Source organism: Loxodonta africana, chromosome 22, assembly GCF_030014295.1.
Source record: "Loxodonta africana isolate mLoxAfr1 chromosome 22, mLoxAfr1.hap2, whole genome shotgun sequence".
Taxonomy (NCBI): domain Eukaryota; kingdom Metazoa; phylum Chordata; class Mammalia; order Proboscidea; family Elephantidae; genus Loxodonta; species Loxodonta africana.
In genome coordinates this window covers 55019437-55042477 of record NC_087363.1, presented here as the reverse complement: position 1 = coordinate 55042477, position 23041 = coordinate 55019437, and the positions used below count along the sequence as shown (strand labels likewise).

General features: G+C 39.1%; 1 protein-coding gene across 5 annotated transcripts in view; it reads right to left on the bottom strand.

The window, feature by feature from the left end:
• Positions 1-23041, bottom strand: part of CNTN3 (contactin 3) — a 299041-nt gene that overhangs the window by 19790 nt on the left and 256210 nt on the right. For all 5 annotated transcript variants that reach the window (XM_010590045.3, XM_023548010.2, XM_023548009.2 and 2 more), the window contains 2 exons: positions 22725-22840; positions 5238-5427 (listed from right to left, as the gene is read on the bottom strand). In XM_010590045.3, the coding sequence (XP_010588347.3) occupies positions 5238-5427; positions 22725-22840 (306 nt within the window). The remainder of the gene's footprint in view (positions 1-5237; positions 5428-22724; positions 22841-23041) is intronic.

The following is a 23041-nucleotide window of genomic DNA, read 5'->3' as shown; positions in this document are numbered from 1 at the left end:
TAAAGTCATGCTTTATTCAGCCAATACTTACTGGGCACAAAATATGATCACTTAGCTTCTGGTGACAGAGCTCTGAGGAGAGAGCAATGCTCAACAGGCAAAACACCTGCCCTCAATGAGCTTATATTCTAGTCAAGACAGGTTGGAGAAGACAAAAATAAAATAAATAGGTAAAAGATTTAGTATGTTTGGTATGCCCAAGAATAAAGCAGGGAAGGAGACAGGGAGTATCAGGAGACAAGGGGCTGCAGTTGTAATATGGTGGCCAGGTGGCCTTGAGATTAGAGGAGAGTGAAGATCTGAAAAAGATGGTGGAATGTGTCACGGGGTTATCTGCAGGAAGAGCTTTCTAGGCAGAGGGAACAGCAGACACAGAGGCCCTGCTGGAAAGTAGAATGAACAAGGTGGAGAGAAGTAGGAAATGAATTGTAGCAGGAATAGGGGAATGGACTGCATGAGGCCCTGCCTGGCATTTTAAAGACGTGGCATTTATCTGGAGTGGGACGGGAAGCCATCAGAAAGTTCTGAGCAGAGGAATGACAATTAGCATCACTCTGATCTAACGAAAACGGGCAGAAAAGAGTGAAGACTGAGGGTCCATCGCCCTGATCCATGGGGCAGCTTGACCAGGGTGGCTACAGTAAGAAATGGTAGCTTCTGGATAAATTTAGAAGGTCAGATTCTGGATTGGTTGGAGGGTATGAGAGAAAGAAAAGAGCTGAGAGTGATTCCATGATTTCTGGCCTGAACAACCGAGGTAATGGAATTGAATTTACTATTTACTATAGAAGGAACAGGTTTTAAATGGGGTGGAGAGAGCAGCCGAGAGCTCAGTTTTAGAAATGTTCCCTTTGAGATCCTACTAGACAGCTCTTGAGGATGTTACTTGAATGCTTGGATCAACCCATACTGAAAGCCAAAACTGTCACTTAATTTTTCAGTTATGCAAACCAGAATATTTGCCCTACATATTACTTCTTGCAAACTCTAAGCATAAACCTCTCAATATGTTTCATTTAAGAAGCCAATAAATTTTATCATTTATAAACCATCTGCAATTCTCCTTATCAGTCCCTTTTGATAGAAGGTGTTGTTTAGAGTTAGCTCTCTTCAGGTTGCAAGTGACAGTAACCATCTTAGATTGCTTTAGGAGGCTTAGAAATGATTTTTAACACCACAAGTACTTGGATGTCAAAAATTAAGTGTTTAATGGAAGCTTTTTTAATGGACTTAATTTGAGAATCCCTATGCTATTTTACAGTAATCAGAAATATCACCCAAGATCTGTATTGCCATAAAGCCTTGCATACAGGATTCTATGATTACGAACGTGTGAAACCCACAGGTTTTAAGCAAGATGGTAAAGGTCTACAGCATAACTTTTGGGTTTACAATGTGCAGTCAATAATTCATAACATGCATTTTATTAATAATAGTGCTTTAGGCTGGCCTGCTTCTTTAGGCTTAATTCATCCATTCAGCCACGGAGCCAGCGTTTAATGAGTAGCTACTATGTGCCATGTTTGTGCTGGGCACTGGAGCTGGGTGAATAAGAAACAGAACTCTCTCCCCAATCCAGAGAGGAAGACATATTGCAAGCAAGTACTTCAAAATGCTATTTTAGTTCCTTATGCTCGAGCCAGGAGGATAATTTACTTCATAGTGATAATCACAAAAGCCTTACCAAAATTCTTACGTAGGATTTGACGTTAAACCTATGTCAAAGGTTAGAATGACTATTAAGGCCTGCCAGAAACCATATTAGAAATGGTTTTCTTTAACAGACGGTTTTACTTATATTTTGGTACATGTTTGAAAAATTCTTTTTAACACACAATTTAAAAATTAACGCAAGTTCTTTACATGTAATCTTAAAATGATTAGGGATTTTAATTATCTGTGTGAATCTACCACCAAATATAGGAAACCCTTCCCTAATAACACTGACAGATCAATATGGAGACTCCAGTTCAACTGCAACAACAGGAAAGCATGGCTTTTGGAGGGATTTTATTTAATTGTTGGAATTCCGATCAGATTATAGCTCCATGAGCTCAGGAGACCTGTCTGTCTTTGATCACCTTACCCAGTGGCTGTGCACAGAGCAAAATCATTTAACTTGGGTTAAATGAATCATGAACATTCTAAAAATATCATCAAAAGAGAGGAAAACACTTAAAGACTGTGTCTGGGCTTGGACACCTGTCCTGTTGTTGCTGTTAGCTGCCTTTGAGTTGGCTCCAACTCATGGTGACCCCATGTGTGCAAAGTAGAACTGCTCTGTAGGATTTTCAAGGCTGTGACCTTTCAGAAGCAGATCACCAGGCCTGTCTCCTGAAGCACCTCTGGGTGAGACTGAATCGCCAACCTTTCAGCTAATAGTTGAGTGATTAATGATTTGTGCCATCCAGGGACTCCCATCTGATCCTGGGAAAGTTACAGACTCTGTACATGCCTTAGTTGCCTCATCTCTAAAACTAGGATACTAATAGCTTCCAAGTTATGGTGTTGCTGTGAGAGTTGCATCGAGTGTGGTTGGAACAGTGACAGGGACATGCTCAGTGATAGCCATCGTCATTTTTATCATGTGCAAATTTCTACTTTAAATTGGGTATTTATATGCTATTTCTAAGTTATGAAGGAGTTTCTGCCTCTTTTAAAAATTTTATTTCATTCATTGTACATTATCATGACATGTCTGCTGATTTATAATCTGTCTCTTCCTTTGCCTTAACAATTCACATACATTCTTCACTGATTCCACCATGATATCACACTGTCTTTTATAATCATAATTTCCTGGTGTGTAATCACATCAATAAAGTCAGAGGAAAGAGCCAGATAAACTTGTTTGCATATATTTCTGCCATCAGAATTTTTGACTGATGTGCTTTGAATACATAAATAATGATGTATATTTAAACAGGAATTGTTATGGGGAAGACCAAACATATTTAGTGAGAAGTTATAAATATAGAATATTTTCAGTTTAAGTATCTCTAAATCCAAATGAATGCTCTTTGGTCTAACCACAACCATGTGTTATGAATAAAGATTGGGTCAGACTTTCCCTAATAATTACTTAAAGATAGTGCCTATTTGTCACATCAGTTGGTTGCTTACAAATGCATGCTTTAAAGGTATTTAAATGACTTTTTTGCTAAACTTAATGCTTATTAAACTAGTAAGTTGGTAGCTGAACTTTTTCCTATAGAGAATGCAAAAATTAACGTTGAGATTCCCTGATTAAATTAACAGTGGCAATTTAAAATCCAAAGTAGTAGAATGATGTTTTATATAGATTTTCAATTATCCACAACAATGCTAGTCAATGATAATCACAACGACGTGAATAAACAGAATTGGTTTATTTTTTATTACTGACTTTAGGCGGCAACAGGTTTGTTTTTGGTTTTGGAGTTTTTAGCAACAAATATATGCTCTAAAAATTTAGGAATCATATGTGAAACGTAGCATGATGTTAATGAAATTTACCATCTAGCAGAAGAGTCTCATTCTTGTACAAAGCCAGTTAAGCAAACACTTCTAGTGAATTAAGACACTTTGAAAATAAATTAAGACAAAAAACCTTTTTTTTCAGCGAGTAAAATCACTGTATCTTTGTACTATAGCTAATCGCTCCATGTCTCACTTTTCACACCATTTAAATGAAGATAATATCAGTACCTACCTCACGGGGTTGTTACAAAGAAATGTGTGTAAAGCATTTGGTACACAGAACATTCTCAGTTGCTGTTAGCTAGGAGCCCTGGTGGTGCAGTGGTTAAGTGAAAGGGCTGCTAACCGAAAGGTTGGCAGTTCAAATCCACCAGCTGCTCTTTGGAAGCCCTATGGGGCAGCTCTGCTCTGTCCTCCAGGGTTGCTATGGGTTGGAATTGACTTGATGGCAACACGTTTGACCTGGTTGGTTTGATGTTGATGACAATGATGACAACTCAACAGGCTGCATTGTGAGAAAGTAGCAATATAATACAGCGACTAAACATATATCCATGCTACCGGTTTAAATACTTGTGGGAGGCTAGGGAATTGACTTTCTTGTAAACTAAAGTCATGTTATACCTAAGGTGTCACTAGAGCTTGGGAATTTACCTGTGAATACGTAGGTAACAAAGACTCAGCTTTGAAGACAACAATGATGTCTCTGGTTAGATTTTTTAAAGTATCAATACGGTCAAGCGGACCAACATCTTCTGATAACCTAACACACACTGCCATCTTTTAAATAATATAGGAAAAAAATAGCAAAAAAAATCATTCCTGATTCTTGGGCCTGGATCTTAGCTTAGTCATACTTATCAGAAATCCTCAACCTTTAGGGGAACTTCAAATATATGAAAATAAATCTAATTACATTTATCACATTTTTGAAGTTAGTGATTTCATTCTACTTGGATCAACAATCAACGTGCATGGAAACAGCAATCAAGAAATCAAACTACGTATTGCACTGGGAAAATCTGTTGCCAAATCTCTTTAAAGTTTTAAAAATCAAAATGTTGGTTATTTCAATCATCTCATATGCATGGGAGAGCTGGACAATGAAAAAGGAAGACAGAAGAAGAATTGATGCCTTTGAACTGTGGTTTTAGAAAAGAATATTGACTATATTGTGGACTGACAAAAGAACAAACAAATCAGTCTTAGAAGAAAAACAGCCAGAATGTTCCTTAGAAGCTAGAATGGCCAGACTTCAGCATGGTTACTTTGGACTAATCATCATGGAAGATGAATTACTAGAAAAGCACATCATGTTTGGTAAAGGAGAGGACAAGAAAAGCAAAGGAGGCCCTCAATGAGCTGGACTGACACAATAACTGCAACAATGGACTCAGACATACCAATGATCACGAAGACGGCACAGAACCAGGCGACGTTCTGTTATGCTACGGTTGCCATGAGTCAAAGCTGACTTGATGGCAACTAACAACCACAACAACGTTTATCACATTATTAAAGAAAAACAGGTAGATTTAATTGAACATTCCACACTAGGATTTTTCAAAAGGTGCACATTCATTTTCACGTGAGTTCTCTATCCAAAGATGTAGGGATACAAAGATATGTCTGGCTCTGAGTTTCCAAGGGATTGGAGTTACAGTTATGTCAAATCAGTGGGATTAATGACTTGGACTCGCCATTTAAAATGATAAAGAAGGCTACCATTATGAATGTAAAATATGTTGCTTGCCATTTGAAAACCAGAATATACGTACGAGTTTTCTTGGTTGTAGCATTAACTGTGGCACTAAAGGGACCGGTACCAGCACTATTGTAAGCCCGGACAGCCATGTAATAGGCCAGGTTGCTCTTCAGGTCTCGGAGTCGGGCTGATGTCTCATTTCCTGACACTTTCACTTTACTTGATGATTCTTCTTCTCCTCCACTGTTATTCCAGAACCGTACCTGGAGAAAAGAAGACATAAAACACGCAAAGTGTTGACTAAATATATACATTAAGTGCTTTTGTTGAAATACGAACATTTATCTTCTCATTGACTCAGCAGATATTTACCGAGGACCTATACTGAGGACCTTGATAGCAAAAGATAAAAACAGAAAAACATTTCCTTGATATATGTAAACAGTAGTTTAAGCACAATAAAAATGGCAATTGATCCTCGGCTTCAGAGTCATGGGGACAATAAAGACTAGTGGGGATTCTGGCTGAACAGCTAAGGTTCCATATTAATAATGGAGCTCCTACTTAGCTCTGGTCCCAAGGTGGTGCCACAGTTCCTGCACTTGGCTGCTACCAAGAGGTTGGTGGTTCAGTGGTTCAGCAGTCTGAATCTACCCAGAGGTGCCTCAGAAGAAGGTTTGTGGCACAGTAGTGAAAAGACAGAAACAGGCCTCTAGGAGGACACAGATAATAAGCAAGCATACACATGAGCCAGATAAATTCAAACAGACTAGATGCTAAGTGCTATAGTAGTATAAGTAGGAGAATTCATGAGAAATCTGCATATCTAACAGAGTGAGCTCAGCTCCTTATCCGCCCAGCCCAAGCTCAACTCCTGAATGCTGGTAGCCATGTTTTAACTCTGTTGGAGAGTGGAGCTTCCTTCTGTGAAGAAAGCGAACTGTCTGAGAAAAGACCATCAAAAAGCCAGCTGGCCACTTGCTTGTCCTACAGCAATGGCTAAGAGTCAACAAGCCCACCTGTGCACGCAGAGCTGCTGCAGAGAAAGGGAAGGCAATTAAAACATTTGCTCTTAAATATAAATATATAATAAAATACATATATTTTATTATTCAGATCCACGCAAAATCATCTGTAACTTCTTGTAAAGACAACTATTTGGTATAAAAATAAAGAACACAGTAAGAAAGAATATTTGAAGGCTGAGGAATAATAGGGAAAATGAAATAAAGATAGGGGTTACTTAATTACTTCAATTTTATGTTAAAAAAGAGTCCTGCTACGTTGTTCTTGTTAGGTGTCATTGGGTCTGTTTCAACTAATAGTGACCCTATGTACAATAGAAGGAAATACTGCCTGTTCCTGAGTCATCCTCACAACATCTGTTATGCTTGAGCCCATTGTTGCAGCCATTGTACCGATCCATTTGTCAAGTGTCTTCTTCTTTTTCACTGACCCTCTACTTTACCCAGCATAGTGTCCTTCTCCAGGGACTAATCCCTCCTAATAACATGTCTGAAGTATGTGAGATGAAGTCTCGCTATTCTTACTTCTAAGGAGCACTCTGGCTGTACTTCTTCCAAGACAGATTTGTTCATTCTCCTGGCAGTCCATGATATTTTTTTTTTTTTTTATAATAACTTTTATTAAGCTTCAAGTGAACGTTTACAAATCCAATCAGTCTGTCACATATAAGTTTACATACATCTCACTCCCTACTCCCACTTACTCTCCCCGTCTTGAGTCAGCCCTTTCAGTCTCTCCTTTCTTGACAATTTTGCCGGCTTCCCTCTCTCTCTATCCTCCCATCCCCCCTCCAGACAAGAGTTGCCAACACAATCTCAAGTGTCCACCTGATATAATTAGCTCACTCTTCATCAGCATCTCTCTCCCACCCGCTGACCAGTCCCTTTCATTTCTGATGAGTTGTCTTCGGGGATGGTTCCTGTCCTGTGTCAACTGAAGGTCTGGGGAGCATGGCCGCCGGGATTCCTCCAGTCTCAGTCAGACCATTAAGTTTGGTCTTCTTATGAGAATTTGGGGTCTGCATCCCACTGATCTCCTGCTCCCTCAGGGGTCCTCTGCTGAGCTCCCTGTCAGGGCAGTCATCAATTGTGGCCGGGCACCAACTAGTTCTTCTGGTCTCAGGATGATGTAGGTCTCTGGATCATGCGGCCCTTTCTGTCTCTTGGGCTCTTAGTTGTCATGTGGGCTTGGTGTTCTTCATTTTTCTTTGCTCCCGGTGGGTTGAGACCAATTGCTGCATCTTAGATGGCCGCTTGTTAGCATTTAAGACCCCAGACGCCACATTTCAAAGTGGGATGCAGAATGATTTCATAATAGAATTATTTTGCCAATTGACTTAGAAGTCCCCACAAACCATGCTCCCCAGACCCCCGCGCTTGCTCCGCTGACCTTTGAAGCATTCATTTTATCCCGGAAACTTCTTTGCTTTTGGTCCAGTCCAATTGAGCTGACCTTCCATGTATTGAGTGTTGTCTTTCCCTTCACCTAAAGCAGTTCTTATCTACTGATTAATCAATAAAAAAAACCCTCTCCCACCCTCCCTCCCTCCCCTCCTCGTAACCACAAAAGGATGTGTTCTTCTCAGGTTTACTGTTTCTCAAGATCTTATAATAGTGGTCTTATACAATATTTGTCCTTTTGCCTCTGACTAATTTCGCTCAGCATAATGCCTTCCAGGTTCCTCCATGTTATGAAATGTTTCAGAGACTCGTCACTGTTCTTTATCGATGCGTAGTATTCCATTGTGTGAATATACCACAATTTATTTAACCATTCATCCGTTGATGGACACCTTGGTTGCTTCCAACTTTTTGCTATTGTAAACAGAGCTGCAATAAACATGGGTGTGCATATATCTGTTTGTATGAAGGCTCTTGTATCTCTAGGGTATATTCCTAGGAGTGGGATTTCTGGGTTGTATGGTAGTTCTATTTCTAACTGTTTAAGATAACGCCAGATAGATTTCCAAAGTGGTTGTACCATTTTACATTCCCACCAGCAGTGTATGAGAGTTCCAATCTCTCCGCAGCCTCTCCAACATTTATTATTTTGTGTTTTTTGGATTAATGCCAGCCTTGCTGGTGTGAGATGGAATCTCATCGTAGTTTTAATTTGCATTTCTCTAATGGCTAATGATCGAGAGCATTTTCTCATGTATCTGTCGGCTGCCTGAATATCTTCTTTAGAGAAATGTGTGTTCATATCCTTTGCCCACTTCTTGATTGGGTTGCCATGATATATTTAATATTCTTCACCAACAACAAAATTCAAAGACATTGATTCTTAAGTCTTCCTTAGTCATTGCCTAGCTTTCACACGCATATGAGGTGATTGAAAATACCATGGGTTGGGTCAGTCGCACCAGGTCAGTCCTCAAAGTTACATCTTTGCTTATTAATACCTGAAAGAGATCTTTTGCAGCAGATTTACCCAATGCAACCCATAGTTTGATTTCTTGACTGTTGCTTCCATGGGTGTTGACTGTGGATTCAAGTAAAATGAAGTCCTTTACAACTTCAATGTTTTTTCTCTTTATCATGATATTGCTTAATGGTCCAGTGGTGAGGATTTCTGTTTTCTTTATGTTGAGATGTAATCCATATGGAAGGCTGTGGTCTTTGATTTCATCAGTAAGTGTTTCAAGTCCTCTTCACTTTCAGCAAGTGACATCATGTCATCTGCATATCACAGATTGTTACTAAGTCCTCCTCCAATCATGATGACATGTTCTACATATACTCCAGCTACTCAAATTGTTTGCTCAGCATACAGACTAAGTATGGTGAAAGGATACAAGTCTGATGGACACCTTTCTTGACATTAAACCACAAAGTATCCCCTTGTCTTTTTCAAACCACTGCCTCTTAGACTACGTACAGGTTCTGTATGAGCAAAATTAAATGTTCTGGAATTCCCATTCTTCCCAACGTTATCCATAATTTGCTATGACCAATGCAGTCGGATGCCTTTGCAGAGTCGATAAAACACACGTAAATATCTTTCTGGTATTCTGTGCTTTCAGCCATGATCCATCTGACATCATCAGTGATGCCCCTGTAACATGTCCTCTTCTGCACCCAGCTTGCATTTTTGGCAGTTCCCTGTTGATGTACTGCTGCAACCACTTTTGAGTGATCTTCAGCAAAATTTTACTTGCATGTGATATTAATGATATTTTTCAATAATTTCCACATTTGATTGGATCACCTTTCTTTGGAATAGGCATAAATATGGATCTCTTCTAGTCAGTTGGCGAGGAAGCTGTCTTTCAAATTTCTTGGCATAGACGAGTGAGCACTTCTAGCACTGCATCTGTTTGCTGAAACATCTCAATTGGTCTTCTGCCAACTCCTGGAGCCTTGTTTTTCGCCAAGGCCTTCAGTGCAACTTTAACTTCTTCCTTCAGTACAACTTGAACTTCTTCCTTCAGTACCATTGGTTCTTGATCATATGCTACCTCCTGAAATAGATGAGTGTTGACCAAATCTTTTTAGTACAGTGACTCTGTGTATTCCTCCCATTTTCTTTTGATGCTTCCTGTGTTGTTTAATACTTTCCCCATAGAATCCTTCAATACTGCAACTGGAGGCTTGAATTTTTTCTTCAGTTCTTTCAGCTTGACAAATGCTGACGCCTGTTCTTCCCTTTTGGTTTTCTATCTCCAGGTCTTTGCACATTTCACTATAACACTATTCTGTCTTCTTGAGCTGCCCTTTGAAATCTTCTGTTCAGCTCTTCTACTTCATCATTTCTTCCTTTTGCTTTAGCTACTTTACATTCAACAGCAACTTTCAGAATCTCTTCTGACATCCCTTTTGGTTTTTTTCTTTCTTTCCTGTCTTTTTAATGACCTTTTTCTTTCTTCATATATGATTTCTTTGATGTCATTCCACAGCTCTTCCGATCTTCATTCATCAGTGTTCAATGCATCAAATCTACTCTTGAGATGGTCTCTAAATTAAAAAAAAAAAAAAATTAAGGTAGGATATACTCAAGGTCATACTTTGGCTGTCATGGACTTGTTCTAATTTTCTTCAGCTTCAACTTGAACTTGCATATGAGCAATTGACAGTTGTTCCACAATTGGTCCCTGGCCTTATTCTGACTGATGATATAGAGCTTCTCCATCATCTCTTTCCATAGATGTAGCTGATTTGATTCCTGTGTATTCCATCTGAGGAAGTCCACATGTATAGTAGTTGTTTACATTGTTGACAAAAGGTATTTTCAATGAAGAAGTCATTGGTCTTGCAAACTTCTATCATTTAATTTCTGGCATTGTTTCTATCACCAAGGTCATATTTTCCAACTACCTTCTTCTTTATTTCTAACTTTCACATTCCAATTGCCAGTAATTTTTAACACATTTTGATTGCATGTTTGATCAATTTCAGACTACAGAAGTTGGTAAAAATCTTCAGTTTCTTCATCTTTGGCTTTAGTGGTTGGTAAGTCAATCTGAAAAATAATAGTATTAACTGGTCTTCCTTGTAGGCATACAGATATTATCCTATCGCTGACAACGCTGTACTTTAGAATAGATCTTGAATTTTTTTTTTTTGACGATGAATGCAACGCGATCCCTCTTCAATTTATCATTCTTGGCATAATAGACCATATGATTGCCTGATTCAAAATGGCCAATACCAGTCCATTTCAGTTCACTAACACCTAGGATATCGATCTTTAGGCTTTCCATTTCATTTTTGATGACTTCCAATTTTCCTAGATTCCTACTTCACACATTTCACATTGCAACTATTAATGGATGATTGCAGCTATTTCTTCTCCTTTTGAGTCATGCCTCATCAGCAAAGGAAGATACCAAAAGCTTGCCTCTGTATACATCATTAGAGTCAAATCCATTTTGAGGAAGCAGCACTTCTCCAGTTGTATTTTGAGTGCCTTTCAACCTGAGGGGCTCATCTTCCAGCACTGTATCACACAATGTTCCGCTGCTATTAATAAGGTTTTTACTGGCCAGTTTTTTCAGTAGGAGGCTGCCATGTCTTTCTTCCTAGTCTGTTTTAGTCTGGATGCTCCGCTGAAACCTGTCTACTAAGGCTGACACTGCTGGTATTTGAAATACCAGTGCAAAGGTTCCAGTATTACAGCAACACATAAGTCACCACAGAAAGACAAAATGACAGCCGTGTGATGGAGACCCACTATAGAATATTTAGATTATCCATAAAGTCAAAATCAAAACCAAAACCAATAACAATAGCAACGACAACAAAAACAATCAAGCAAATGGTTCATAAACAACAGAACCATTACCGGTATAGAAACCATTTGCTCATCTGAAGTAGCGGCCAGACAGTTAATATAAACATGTAAAGCAGACTGGGTGCATATACTGAAAAGTTTGATGTTAATAACAGAGGCTCTACTTAGCTCTGGTCCCCAGGTGGTGCAAGGTTGAACACACTTGGCTACTAAGCAAAAGGTTGGTGGTTCAGCAATTCAGTGGTTCGAGTTCACCCAGAGGTGCCTCTGAAGAAGATCAGACAATCTACATCCAAAATATTAGCCACTGAAAACCCTATGGAGCACAGTTCTACTCTGACACACATGGGGTTGCCATGAGTCACAGCAGCCACCTCAAAGACTACTGGTTTTTTAATTAGCTCTGGTTGATTGTGGAAGGCAGGCCCAGTGTTTACAGATCCTTTTTTTTTTTTTTCTTAATTTTTTTTTAAAGAAAACAGAATCTCAATTTTAAGTGAATTCAAATTTAGGGTTTGCTCAAGTTTTAAAAGACACTGTGTGGGCCACACAACAAGTGTTTGTGGGCGGCATATGGTTACCGGTTTCAGTCTTCTGAGCAAAAGACACTAGAAGTTACTGCTCTCTTCAAAAATGAGCCACTATAAAAGCTCTGGTTTAAAAAAAAAAAGGTAGCAAAGTATAAATCTCAGATTTTTCAATAATGATCCCAAAGCAGCAAACTATGTTGTATTAGATCAATATTTTCGGTATCTAGCCATAGATACATCTACACATACATGTTCCCTAAAAGTTCAGAAAAACAGTTTATGTTGAGTTGTATCCATGTTTTTCCAGGAAAAGAGTTAGTAGTTTTTGTCAGAGCCTCAAAAGGAAGATGTAAACCCCATGGGACCAAGACTGGATTGAACACAGTTTCTGCAACTTTAAAGCATCAAATTAACACTAAAACTTGATGATGACATTTTAGCAACAGAAAATCCACACATCTGACAGATCCCATTTGCCATTATAAAAGAAAACCACATAGGCTTTATTCATCAATGAAAGATAATGCAGAAGCTTGTCTTTTATGAACCCAAAACCCAATGCCGTCAAGTCTTTTACGTCTTTTATGAAGCCATGGCTAAGTAAACTGTTAATAGATGCTAAAAGCTCATATACACTCTCCATGTACCAATACTAAACACTGTCGGTATTATTAGGTTTAGATGATGCCAAAATGACAAGACACTTTTCCTATTCTTGGGAGCATTGTGTAATTATTAACTAAGAAAAAACACATAATCAGTAATTATAATAAAATGTGACAGAAAGTCTGAGAACTTGTGGTCTGGACATACATCATAAACTGTAAAAACAAAACAAAACACATAAATATGAGCTTAAATAATCCTCACCTGAAAGAAGAGATAGCAGTGGCATGGAGTGGTTAGGTAACTCACTCAAGATCACACGGCCATACACCCTGGTCTCTTGTTTGGTTACAATCTAAGATAAATTTCCCCCTGATAAATTGCAAATTACCTCAATATAAATTGTCTTAAAGTATTCTTAGGAGACTAAATTACACAAGAAATGAAAATAATTTTTAACTGGCATATGTGATATCTTTTATAATTCCATTTAGTGACGTTTTTGAAGGTTCTTGATGGCAGCATGTTTCTGAGGCACTTTAACTAATCTCTACGTATCCAAATGAGGTATTTCTTTTCAGGTCTTGATCCTGGCTGGGATCTGAACTGTTTAGACACAAAGAAAATGTTGCCAAATCTGAACATGACACTAAAACCAAAACCGAACCCGTTGCCATTGAGTTGATCCTGCCCCATAGCGACCCTAGAGGACAGAGTAGAACTGCTCCATAGGGATTTCAAGGAAACTGGAGTTAAAGGGTTTAATAACAACAACAACAAAAAGTTGCTGTTGAGTCGATTCCAAATCATGGTGACCCCATGTGTGTCAGGCTAGAACTTGAATCCCCAACCTTTCAGCTAACAGCCGAGCATGTTAACTGTATGTACCGTCGAGTGACTCTTGAAATTTAATAGACACAGAATATTAGGGCTTGAATAGCTAGCTTGGTGAATCTCTGTGGTGGGAGGAGGGAGGCATTTTGAAACTGTGTTTGTTCAAGTCATCCACCACTTTTTATCAAGTGCCCATCACGGGCAGGCTTTGCTCTGAGTATTGGAGTTACAGTGAGGACCAAGACAGATAGGCATCAGCCTCAGGTGTGTGATTCCCAGTGACTGCCTCCTGCTACCTTCTATGCCAAGAAATGCAGGCAATTCTCCTTACAGGTGCACACTCCTCACTAGTGTCTCACTCATGTTAAAGGTGGTGAACTGTACCCCTCAGGTGTGTGGTGACAAAAAATATGTTGAGAGCCCACAATTCAATCTTAACCATTCTCTTCTTTGGCGTGGATTTACATTTTATTTTTCCCACACCAAACTCAGGCTGAGTTTATAATATAAAAATTCCTGTGTTTCTTCAGTTCTAGAAAATTCTCAGGCATTTTCTCTTTTAATATTATCTTTCCTAAATCTCCCTTCCTGGAGCTCTGGTTGGAATTTTTCATTTCAGCCTCAGTGTCTCCTAACTTTGCTTTTATAATTTTTCATTTCTGTCTCCATGCTATGTTCTAGATGCATTAAGTCTCTCTTCCATCATCAAGTCTTTGGCTTAATTCTAAAACTGATTTTTTTTTGGTAATAATTGTATTTTTTAGGTCTAGGATTTTGCTTATTTATTGTTCAAATATGCCTGATCCTTTTTTTTTTAAATCTCCTATTCTTACACTGGGTTTACTGGGTTTTATTCTGACACTATAAATTTAGTCCTTTATTTAATCAATTTGAACGTTTTAATATACTTATATCTTAAATTTAACACACTTATTTTAAATTTGAACATTTTAATATACTTATTTTAAAGTGCATTTTAGATCAACGTATTGGTTTGGTATTGTCATGAATTAAATTGCATCCCCGAAAAATATGGTCAGCTTGGGTAGTTAATGATTCCCAGTACTGTGTGGTTGGTCTCCATTTTGTGATTGTAATTTTATGTTACAGACGATTAGAATGGGATTATAACACCCTTACCCAGGTCACATCTCTGATCCAATGTAAAGGGAGTTACCCTGGGATGTGGCCTGTACTGCCTGTCATCTTTCAAGAGATAAAAAGGATAGGGAAGTGAGCAGACAGGGGGGACCTCATACCATCAAGAAAGTAGTGCCAGGAGCAGAGCATGTCCTTTGGACTCAGGGTCCTGTGCTGAGAAGCTCCTAGTCCAGGGGAATATTGAGGACAAGGACCTTCCTCCAGAGCCGACAGAGAGAGAAAGTCTTCCCCTGGAGCTGATGCCCTGAATTTGGACTTCTAGCCTACTAGACTGTGAGAGAATAAACTTCTCTGTTAAAGCCATCCACTTGCAGTATTTCTGTTATAGCAGCACTAGATGACCAAGACAGGTGTGTGTATATATATATATATATATGTATATATAAATTTTTTTTTAACAGAACCAAAAAAACATTTTATAAGCCAATATATTTTTATCTGTGTAAGTAAACAGAAACAAATGTGAGAAATGTCATGATTTAAAATGCTATCTCTATATCTGAAAGTAACTCGGTTATACCAAAAATGAATGTTCCCACTGTGAGGAGCCCTTAATAACATTAAAAAAAAATAATAATAATTTTTTTTTTATTACATCAGAGATTTCCTTAATTTAAACTGAAAATGAAATGTAGTTTGTAAAACTGTATTGAAAACTGGCATGTTTTTGTTCATTAAAGCACAGGTATTCTTTTAATATTATTATTAATATTAATTAACATTAATATTATTTTAATAGGCTAATATAATTATGTTTATACTTAAAAAATTTCATATAGACTCAGTTGTTAGACCAGACACATTTAAATAAACACCAAGCAGGCCAAAATGCATTCAAAGGTCTGTTAGGAAGATGAATCCTGATCTATTATTTTACCCTTCACCCTATTTTCAGTCCTGGGAGGGCCGACCTGTATTAATTACAACAGAGGCTTCCTTGCTCTGGCTACCCATGGAATTTAGCCAATAGGAGGCAGGGAAGGGAAGGGTGGGAGGAGAGAGAAGTTGGGATATTTAGTTTCCTAGATCCCTCAGTGGAGCCCTGGTGGCACAGTGGTTAAGAATTCAGGCTGTGAAACAAAAGGTCGGCAGTTTGAATCCACCAGGTGCTCCTTGGAAACCCTATGGGGCAGTTCTACTCTGTCCTATAGGTTGCTATCAGTTGGAATTGACTTGAGGGCAACAGGTATGGTTTTGGTTTTTGGATCCCTCAATGCTGAGCCACCGTTTAGCAGGGAAACCTGGTGGTATAGTGGTTAATTGCTACAGCTGCTAAACGTCGGCAGTTGGAATCCACCAGGCGCTCCTTGGGAAATTCTATGGGGCAGTTTTACTCTGTCCTATAGGGTCACTATGAGTAGGAATCAACTCGACGGTAACGGGTTTGGTTTTGGTTTATCTTTGCCTAGGAGCCCTAATGGTGCAGTGGTTAAGAGTGCAGCTGCTAAACATAAGGTCAGCAGTTTGAATCTGCCAGCCACTCCTTGGAAACCCTATGGGGCATTTCTACTCTGTCCTATAGGGTTCCTATGAGTCAGAATCTACTCAGTGGCAATGGGTTTGGCTTTTGGTTTATCCTTGCTCAAGGAGTCCCTGGGTGGCACAAACAATTAAGTACTTGACTACTAACCGAAACGTTGGTGGCTCCAATCTACCTGCAGTACTACAGAAGACAAGCCTGGTGAATTGCTTCTGAAAGGTGACAACCTTGAAAACCTATAGAGCAGTTCTCTGCACACATGTGGTCACCATGAGTCAGAATAGTCTCAAAGGCAGCTTTTTTGTTTTTCATATCTTTCTCTAATGAAAAACACATCTCATTTGGACAACCCTCATATATAGCTACAGTGATTGTTCTCTCCAGCATAACTGACCTTTCCACCCACTTCAAAGGTCTCCAATTTATTCACTTGAATATATTTTGGCCTGCCTTAAATTTATGTGGATGTGTTTTAATTGTCTATTACCAATTTTCCTACGTACATTTGACTCGTTCTAGAGACATGTTAATCAATTCTTTGCCTGATAGTAAAGATAGACTCAATGCATATGTTGTTTTTCCAGTGGAATGTTCATATTCTTAAACAAGCACTTAAATATTTGACATCTTTTCCTGTTCTAATTAAAATATTAGGCACTAAACACATTCTTTACAGGTGTTTGGAACAGGAGGCTAAATGAAGGCCTCACTGAATTTATAGTTTGGGGGCTCTGTGTACATTTTTAGCTATGTTCTTCTGCCAAACTTTAAAAAAAAAATTTTATTAGGTTCCCCTAAAATATGCTATGCTATATCATTTCATACGTGTAGATTTTTGTTTTGATCACTTATCAAGATAATTATCCCAAGTTTTATTTTTCCAAAGCACAAAATGATGTTAAAGATACTGACTGTCTATACCATGCTGGGGCGCTGGTGGTTCAGTGTTAGAATTCTTGCCTTTCATGCCACAGACCCAGGTTCGATTCCCAATCAATGTACCTCATATACACCTACACCCTCTACCTCTGTCAGTGGAGGCTTACGTGTTGCTACAATACTGAACAGGTTTCAGTGGAACTTCTAAACTAAGACAGGCTAGGAAGAAAGGTCTGGCAATCTACTTCTGAAAATCGGCCAGTGAAAACCCTATGGATCACAAAGATCCAATCCACAATGGACCATGAGGATGGCAAAGCACTGGGCAGCGTTTTGTTCCCTTGTGCATGGAGTTGCAATCAATCAGGTGCCAGCTCGATGGCAGCCGACAATAACAACATACCATGCTGGAACCCTGGAGTTTGTATTCCTCAGACACCCACAATACACGAACTTAAGGGCTTCTACATCCTCTCCTTCATGTATTCATCTCTTGTTTTCATCCAAAGGTGCACAGGACAAGATCTGAGCCTGAGTGTAACAGCCTAGCTGATGAAATAAATTGGAGCCCAGGGAAATGAGCTCCTCCACTACTGCTGGGTCAAATCAGAAAGGAAATTAGTCTAGATGCTAATGATGATGTGAGCCCAGCATGCACACGGCACATGATCAACCCTCACTGAGATGAGAGAAAGTCAGGAGCTATTAAAAATTTTAAAGCCATATTGGGGAAACTGCAACTCAGAAAGTTAGCCACATGACCGGTAATTATATACTGTGCTAGGCTTTTTTTTTTTTTTTCCCCCAGTTTAATCTTCAAATCATAACTGAAACTAAGATATATTTTTATCTTGATAGAATTACATAAGTCATTTCTTAAGATCTTCTCAATTAGCATAGCTTTCTCTTAGCTTGTCTTCCTTCTTTTCATACTTACTATATTGATTTCCTAGGACTGCCATAAAAAAAAAATCACTAAACTATGTGGCTTAAAATAACAGAACTTTATTCTGTCATGGTTCTGAAGGCTCAAAGTCTGGATTCAAGGTGTTAGCAGAGCCATCCTCGCTCTGAAGCCTCTAGGGGAAGTTCCTTCCTTGGGTCTTCCCAGCTTCTGGCAATCCTTGGCATTCCTTGGCTTGTAGATGCATCACTCCAATTTCTGCCTCTGTCTTCACATGGCCATCTTTGTGTCTCTCTTCTCCACTTTATAAGAACCCTGCTCCTGTTGGATTAGGGCTCACCCTAATCCAGTATGATATCATGTTAATTTGACTGGTAACATCTGCAAAGATCCTATTTCCAAACACAGTGAAGTTCACAGGTACCAGGGGTTAAGAGTCAACATATCTTTTTGAGGGACACAATGCAATCCATAACACTTGTCATGTACTTGAAAAATAATTGTTCACTAGTTGTTTTTTTCTTTTTTTTTTCCCCAATATGGTGTTCATGCTACATTTGGAAGTTCTACTTGCTACTCTTTACACAGATAGGCAACAGTCAATGCATCCCCCCCTGTAATTAATTTCAGGAAAAGTCCTCTTTTCTCACCACTCTCCTCATCTTCTGTCCCTCATCCTAATGGCAATACCAGCAACGACAGAAACAACAGCCATTGAGCTACACACTGGAATTGTGCTAAGTGTTTCTATATTACTTTGTGATGTTCAAAAATTTTCATCCAATGAAATCTTATCCCAAAGCCCAATACTTAAAACAAAGTAGAAATCCCAAATCTCTGTGAATCATTTTGAAAATGGCCGCTTTATCTCATTTAATTCTCAAACACTGAATAACTTCATCTCAAACGATGAATAATTTACTGTCATTATCTCTATTTTAACTGAGCCTTGGAGAGTTGTAGTAACTTGCCCAAGACCACAGAGCAGTAAGACAGTGGCGCCAAGAGAACAGGTGTTTAATTAGCAGGCATTTTTTGCATGCTTCCAGTGTGCTGGATACTACTCCACAGACAGGCAGAGCTCCCAGTCTTTTGTGGAGCTTATATTTTAATCTAGGGAATTTGAACCCAGTTTTGTTGAAACCTAACACAGTGTGGTCTAAACTAGAAACAATGCTGATTGTTCTTGCATTCTCTGGTTCTCTCCCTCTCTCTTTAAGCCTCTCTTTGCTGACATGATCAATAGTTCCTTATGGATTATCTTTATCTGGATGACTCCTTATCTGCTTAAATTTATATATTCAAAAATGAATATCCACTTGCCTCCATGCGGCATAGAATCACCAGCGACTCTCGTGGTCCTGGGAAGCCCACAGAGCCCATTTATACGTATTTGCTCATTTATTCCTCTTGGCTACTTCATCAAGCACAACCATGTCAAGAATTATACTCCTGTCATATGGTTCGTAAAGGGAAAAGCTGTTAATGGTGGGTGTGCATCTCAGTCCACTGACTGAGGAGTGCAAAACCATGTAGTCCCTGATTTTCTTTAAATAAATTTGATTTAGCACTGAATCCCATATCCTGCTCAGCTAATGGAAAATTCAACCTCAGTTGCTCCTGGGGCTCCCCTCCCAATGCCTTGCTAAGACAACTAACTGCTATGTTCTATTTGATTCCTTTAGTTCTGGGCCATGCTTGTGGGTTAAGAAATCTTCGATGAGTCAGGGAAACATAGCCAATCCCTTCTGTAATCTTGCCACCAACCTAGGTACCACCAGGTGAAAAGGTATGGGCTCCAGGATTTTTTGATAGCCCCAGACCCTTATTTCCTTCAAAGTCATCAGAAATCCCTCCCTATCTAGGGAAACATCTCCTTAGCTCTTCTATTTCTTCAGTGGCATTCCCTCTTTTCTCTCTCTCCAGGATACACAGGACAATCTCTTCAAGGGCTTGAGCTTTGGAAACAAAGCTCAGAGGGGAAGTATTTCTAGGCACCTTCTCTTGCTATCCATCCACAAACACCCTTGAGGCAAGGAAGCTTAAAGTCAAATATTTGCTTGAGAATATTTTTTAGGATATTTACTGGGAAAATATATACATTAATATCTCAAAAACGCTCTTGAGCCATGGTTCACACTTACTGATTAATTGTTATTATGAGCCTGGAGCTGTGTCAAGCACATTATGTATCTATTAAAATCCTAATGAGGTTAAGCCTATTATTGTCCCCATTCTGCAGGGGAGGAACATGGGGCTCACCGAGTTTATGTAACATTCATGCAGGTCTGACCTCAGAGTTACACTCTTTTACAACTGGACTCCTCCCATTCATTTACATTTCCTGTCAATGTCACTGCCTTGTCTCTAATCATTAGGGAGTTACTGTTGGCTTCTCACCATCTTTAGTTGCTTATATACACTGATGTGGAATTAAGTGAATTTTCTCTCCAAACGTTCTTTGGTTCCTTTAAGATGATGATGGAGCTGCTGTACTGTATTTCTATGGTGTTTCATTTTTTCATTCCCACTTCCTTCTCTTTGGAAACCCTGGTGGCGTAGTGGTTAAGTGCTATGGCTGCTAACCAAAAGATTGGCAGTTCACATCCACCAGGCGCTCCTTGGAAACTCTATGGGGCAGTTCTACTCTGACCTGTAGAGTCGCTATGAGTCAGAATCGACTCAATGGCAGTGGGGGGCAGGTTTTCCTTCTCTTTAAACATGGATGGCTCTGTCTCTGATCAGGTCTCTGTTTGTCAAAACCTGTGTTTCTTAAATTTTAGTGTACAGAAAGATGTTTCCTTATAGATCATTGTTGTTAGCTATCGTCAAGTCAGCCCTTGACTCATGGTGACCCCCATGCATAATGAAATGAAACAATGCCTGGGCCTGAGCTACCCACATAATCAGTCGCAGATCTAATCGCTGAGATCCATATGGTTTTGTTGGCTGATTTTCAGAAGTGTATTGCCAGGCCTCTCTTCTTAGTCCTTCTTAGCCTTGAAGCCCCGCTGAAACCTGTTCAGCATCATAACAACACAAAGGTCTCCACCGACAGATGGGTGGTGGCTGCGCATGAGGGGCACTGACCGGGAATCGAACCTGGGTCTCCTGCATGAAAGGTGAGAATTCTACCACTGAACCACCAATATCCTGAAAAAGATTACAGTCAGGCCACTTGAAAATTTGATAATTGTCAAAAAACGATTTTAGTTTGCCTTCTATAAGGCTCCATGGGCCCTCGGCTCCTCCTTTCTTTAGAATTGCATGGGAATATGTTTTGAGTCAGAATCAACTTGATGGCACACAATAACAACAACATTTCTACTTCATCTCATTCCTGCAGACTAGCTGTTTTCTGCTTGTCTACAACTTTAGCTTGACAGATCTGAACGGAGCCTTGCATTTGAGATACGGCTGCATGACACTAACTATGATCTCTACATTACTTACTTTAATGCCTAAGAATCTGATTGGCTTAGCTTAACCATCCATGGACCAGTTGCCTTTATCAAGTGGCCACTGTGGTACAATCATTCAAGGTTGTGTAGCCAAGTGGAAGAGTACATGGCCCTGTGGTATAAAATGCCTGTGTAAGCCTGCCACTGAACCAGAATTTACAATCATGAGGGAGTTTCTAAAGAAGACAGCTCTTGGTGGGGATAAAATCACAACGTATGACTCTAATAGTATCATTTTCAAAGAAATCTTAATACTTTTATCTTGTCAGTTCTCTGTTCAAAAATATCTAACTGCTCTCTACTAAATACGGAACACAGTCCAAATGATCCTTCTTAGTATTCAAAGCTGTCTGTGACCCGGGTCTCCTATAGGAAACTTCTTCTGCAGGGCCCCTACTCTTCTAACCTCCAATATGTCATGCCTTATATAGAATGCTTTCCACTCTCTCCACATTTACTAACTTTTCCTTCAAATTACTATTAAGCCTTCATATTCTTATGAACATCAGTCTATCAGCTTTTCATACTATAGTGGCTTGTATGCTAGAAGGTACTACATTACAGCTGCAACAATGGACTCAAACATACCATACATAAGGTCACCATGAGTCAGAGCCAGCTTGATGACAACTAACAACAACAATCCTTATGAAGCCTTTCAAAATGGCTCACGCATCTTAACCACCCAAATATCTCCTGTTTGGGTCATTCTGACACTCATTACATTTGGCCTAGTGTTATCCCCTGGTTCAGATGTTTCGTTTTATTTCACCAAAGAGAGAGTTCTTTGAGGGCAAGAAGTATGTTGCATACAGATGTCTTCTCTAGAACCTAGAAACCTGTAGAAACCAAACCCTTTGCCATTGGGTCGATTCCAACTCATAGCAACCCTGTAGGACTTAGAACCTAGAAGAGAACCCCAGAATGCAAAAAGGCTACTGAGGAAATAAGAAAAAGAGCTGCAGGTAGGTGATTTCTTATTGCTATCAATTTCCTATAAACCTGAGTACTGCAACTTAATTCCACCCTCATTTTTTAAGTCAATCCATCTAAAAGATTTGGCCCACATGATTTCCTTTCACATTCTTTTGTTTTGTTTTGGTTTTCTCCTCCAACTGAAGTTATTTTCATTCAGCTTGTTAAGTTAAATTCCATAGTCATTAATAATCTTATGAGACAGTGTGCTGGTAAAGAGACTAAATCAAGGATTCCTTGGAGACCTGGAGGCGCGGTGGTTAACAGCTTGGGTGCTAATCAACAGGTCAGCAGTTCGAATCCACCAGCTGCTCCTTGGAAACCCTATGGGGCAGTTCTACTCTGTCCTATAGGGTCACTCTGAGTCAGAATCAAATTGATGACAATGGGCTTTTAAGATGTCCTTAAAAAGAAATTTAAATAAAAGAGACAGGTAACATACATACATGAAATAATTAAATTTTAAAGGAATTACCTCATAGCCAAGTAAATGTCCATTACTCAACTTCCAAGGAATGGCGTTCCATGAAACTTCAATTTCTGAGGAAGATAAGCTATCTGCAGAAACTTGAGATGGAGCTACTGCAGGCTCTATTTAGAAACAGAAATTGAAATACAATTGTAATTTTGGTAGTTGATTTAAAAATCTATTAAAATTTTCATTTTAAAAATACTTCAGTATATTACAAATATTACAAAATAGTCATTAATAAGATTTGAAAACATAAATCATGTTGTTATGGACTGAATTATGTTCCCCAAGGAGATATGTTGAAGTTTTAACCCCCTGTA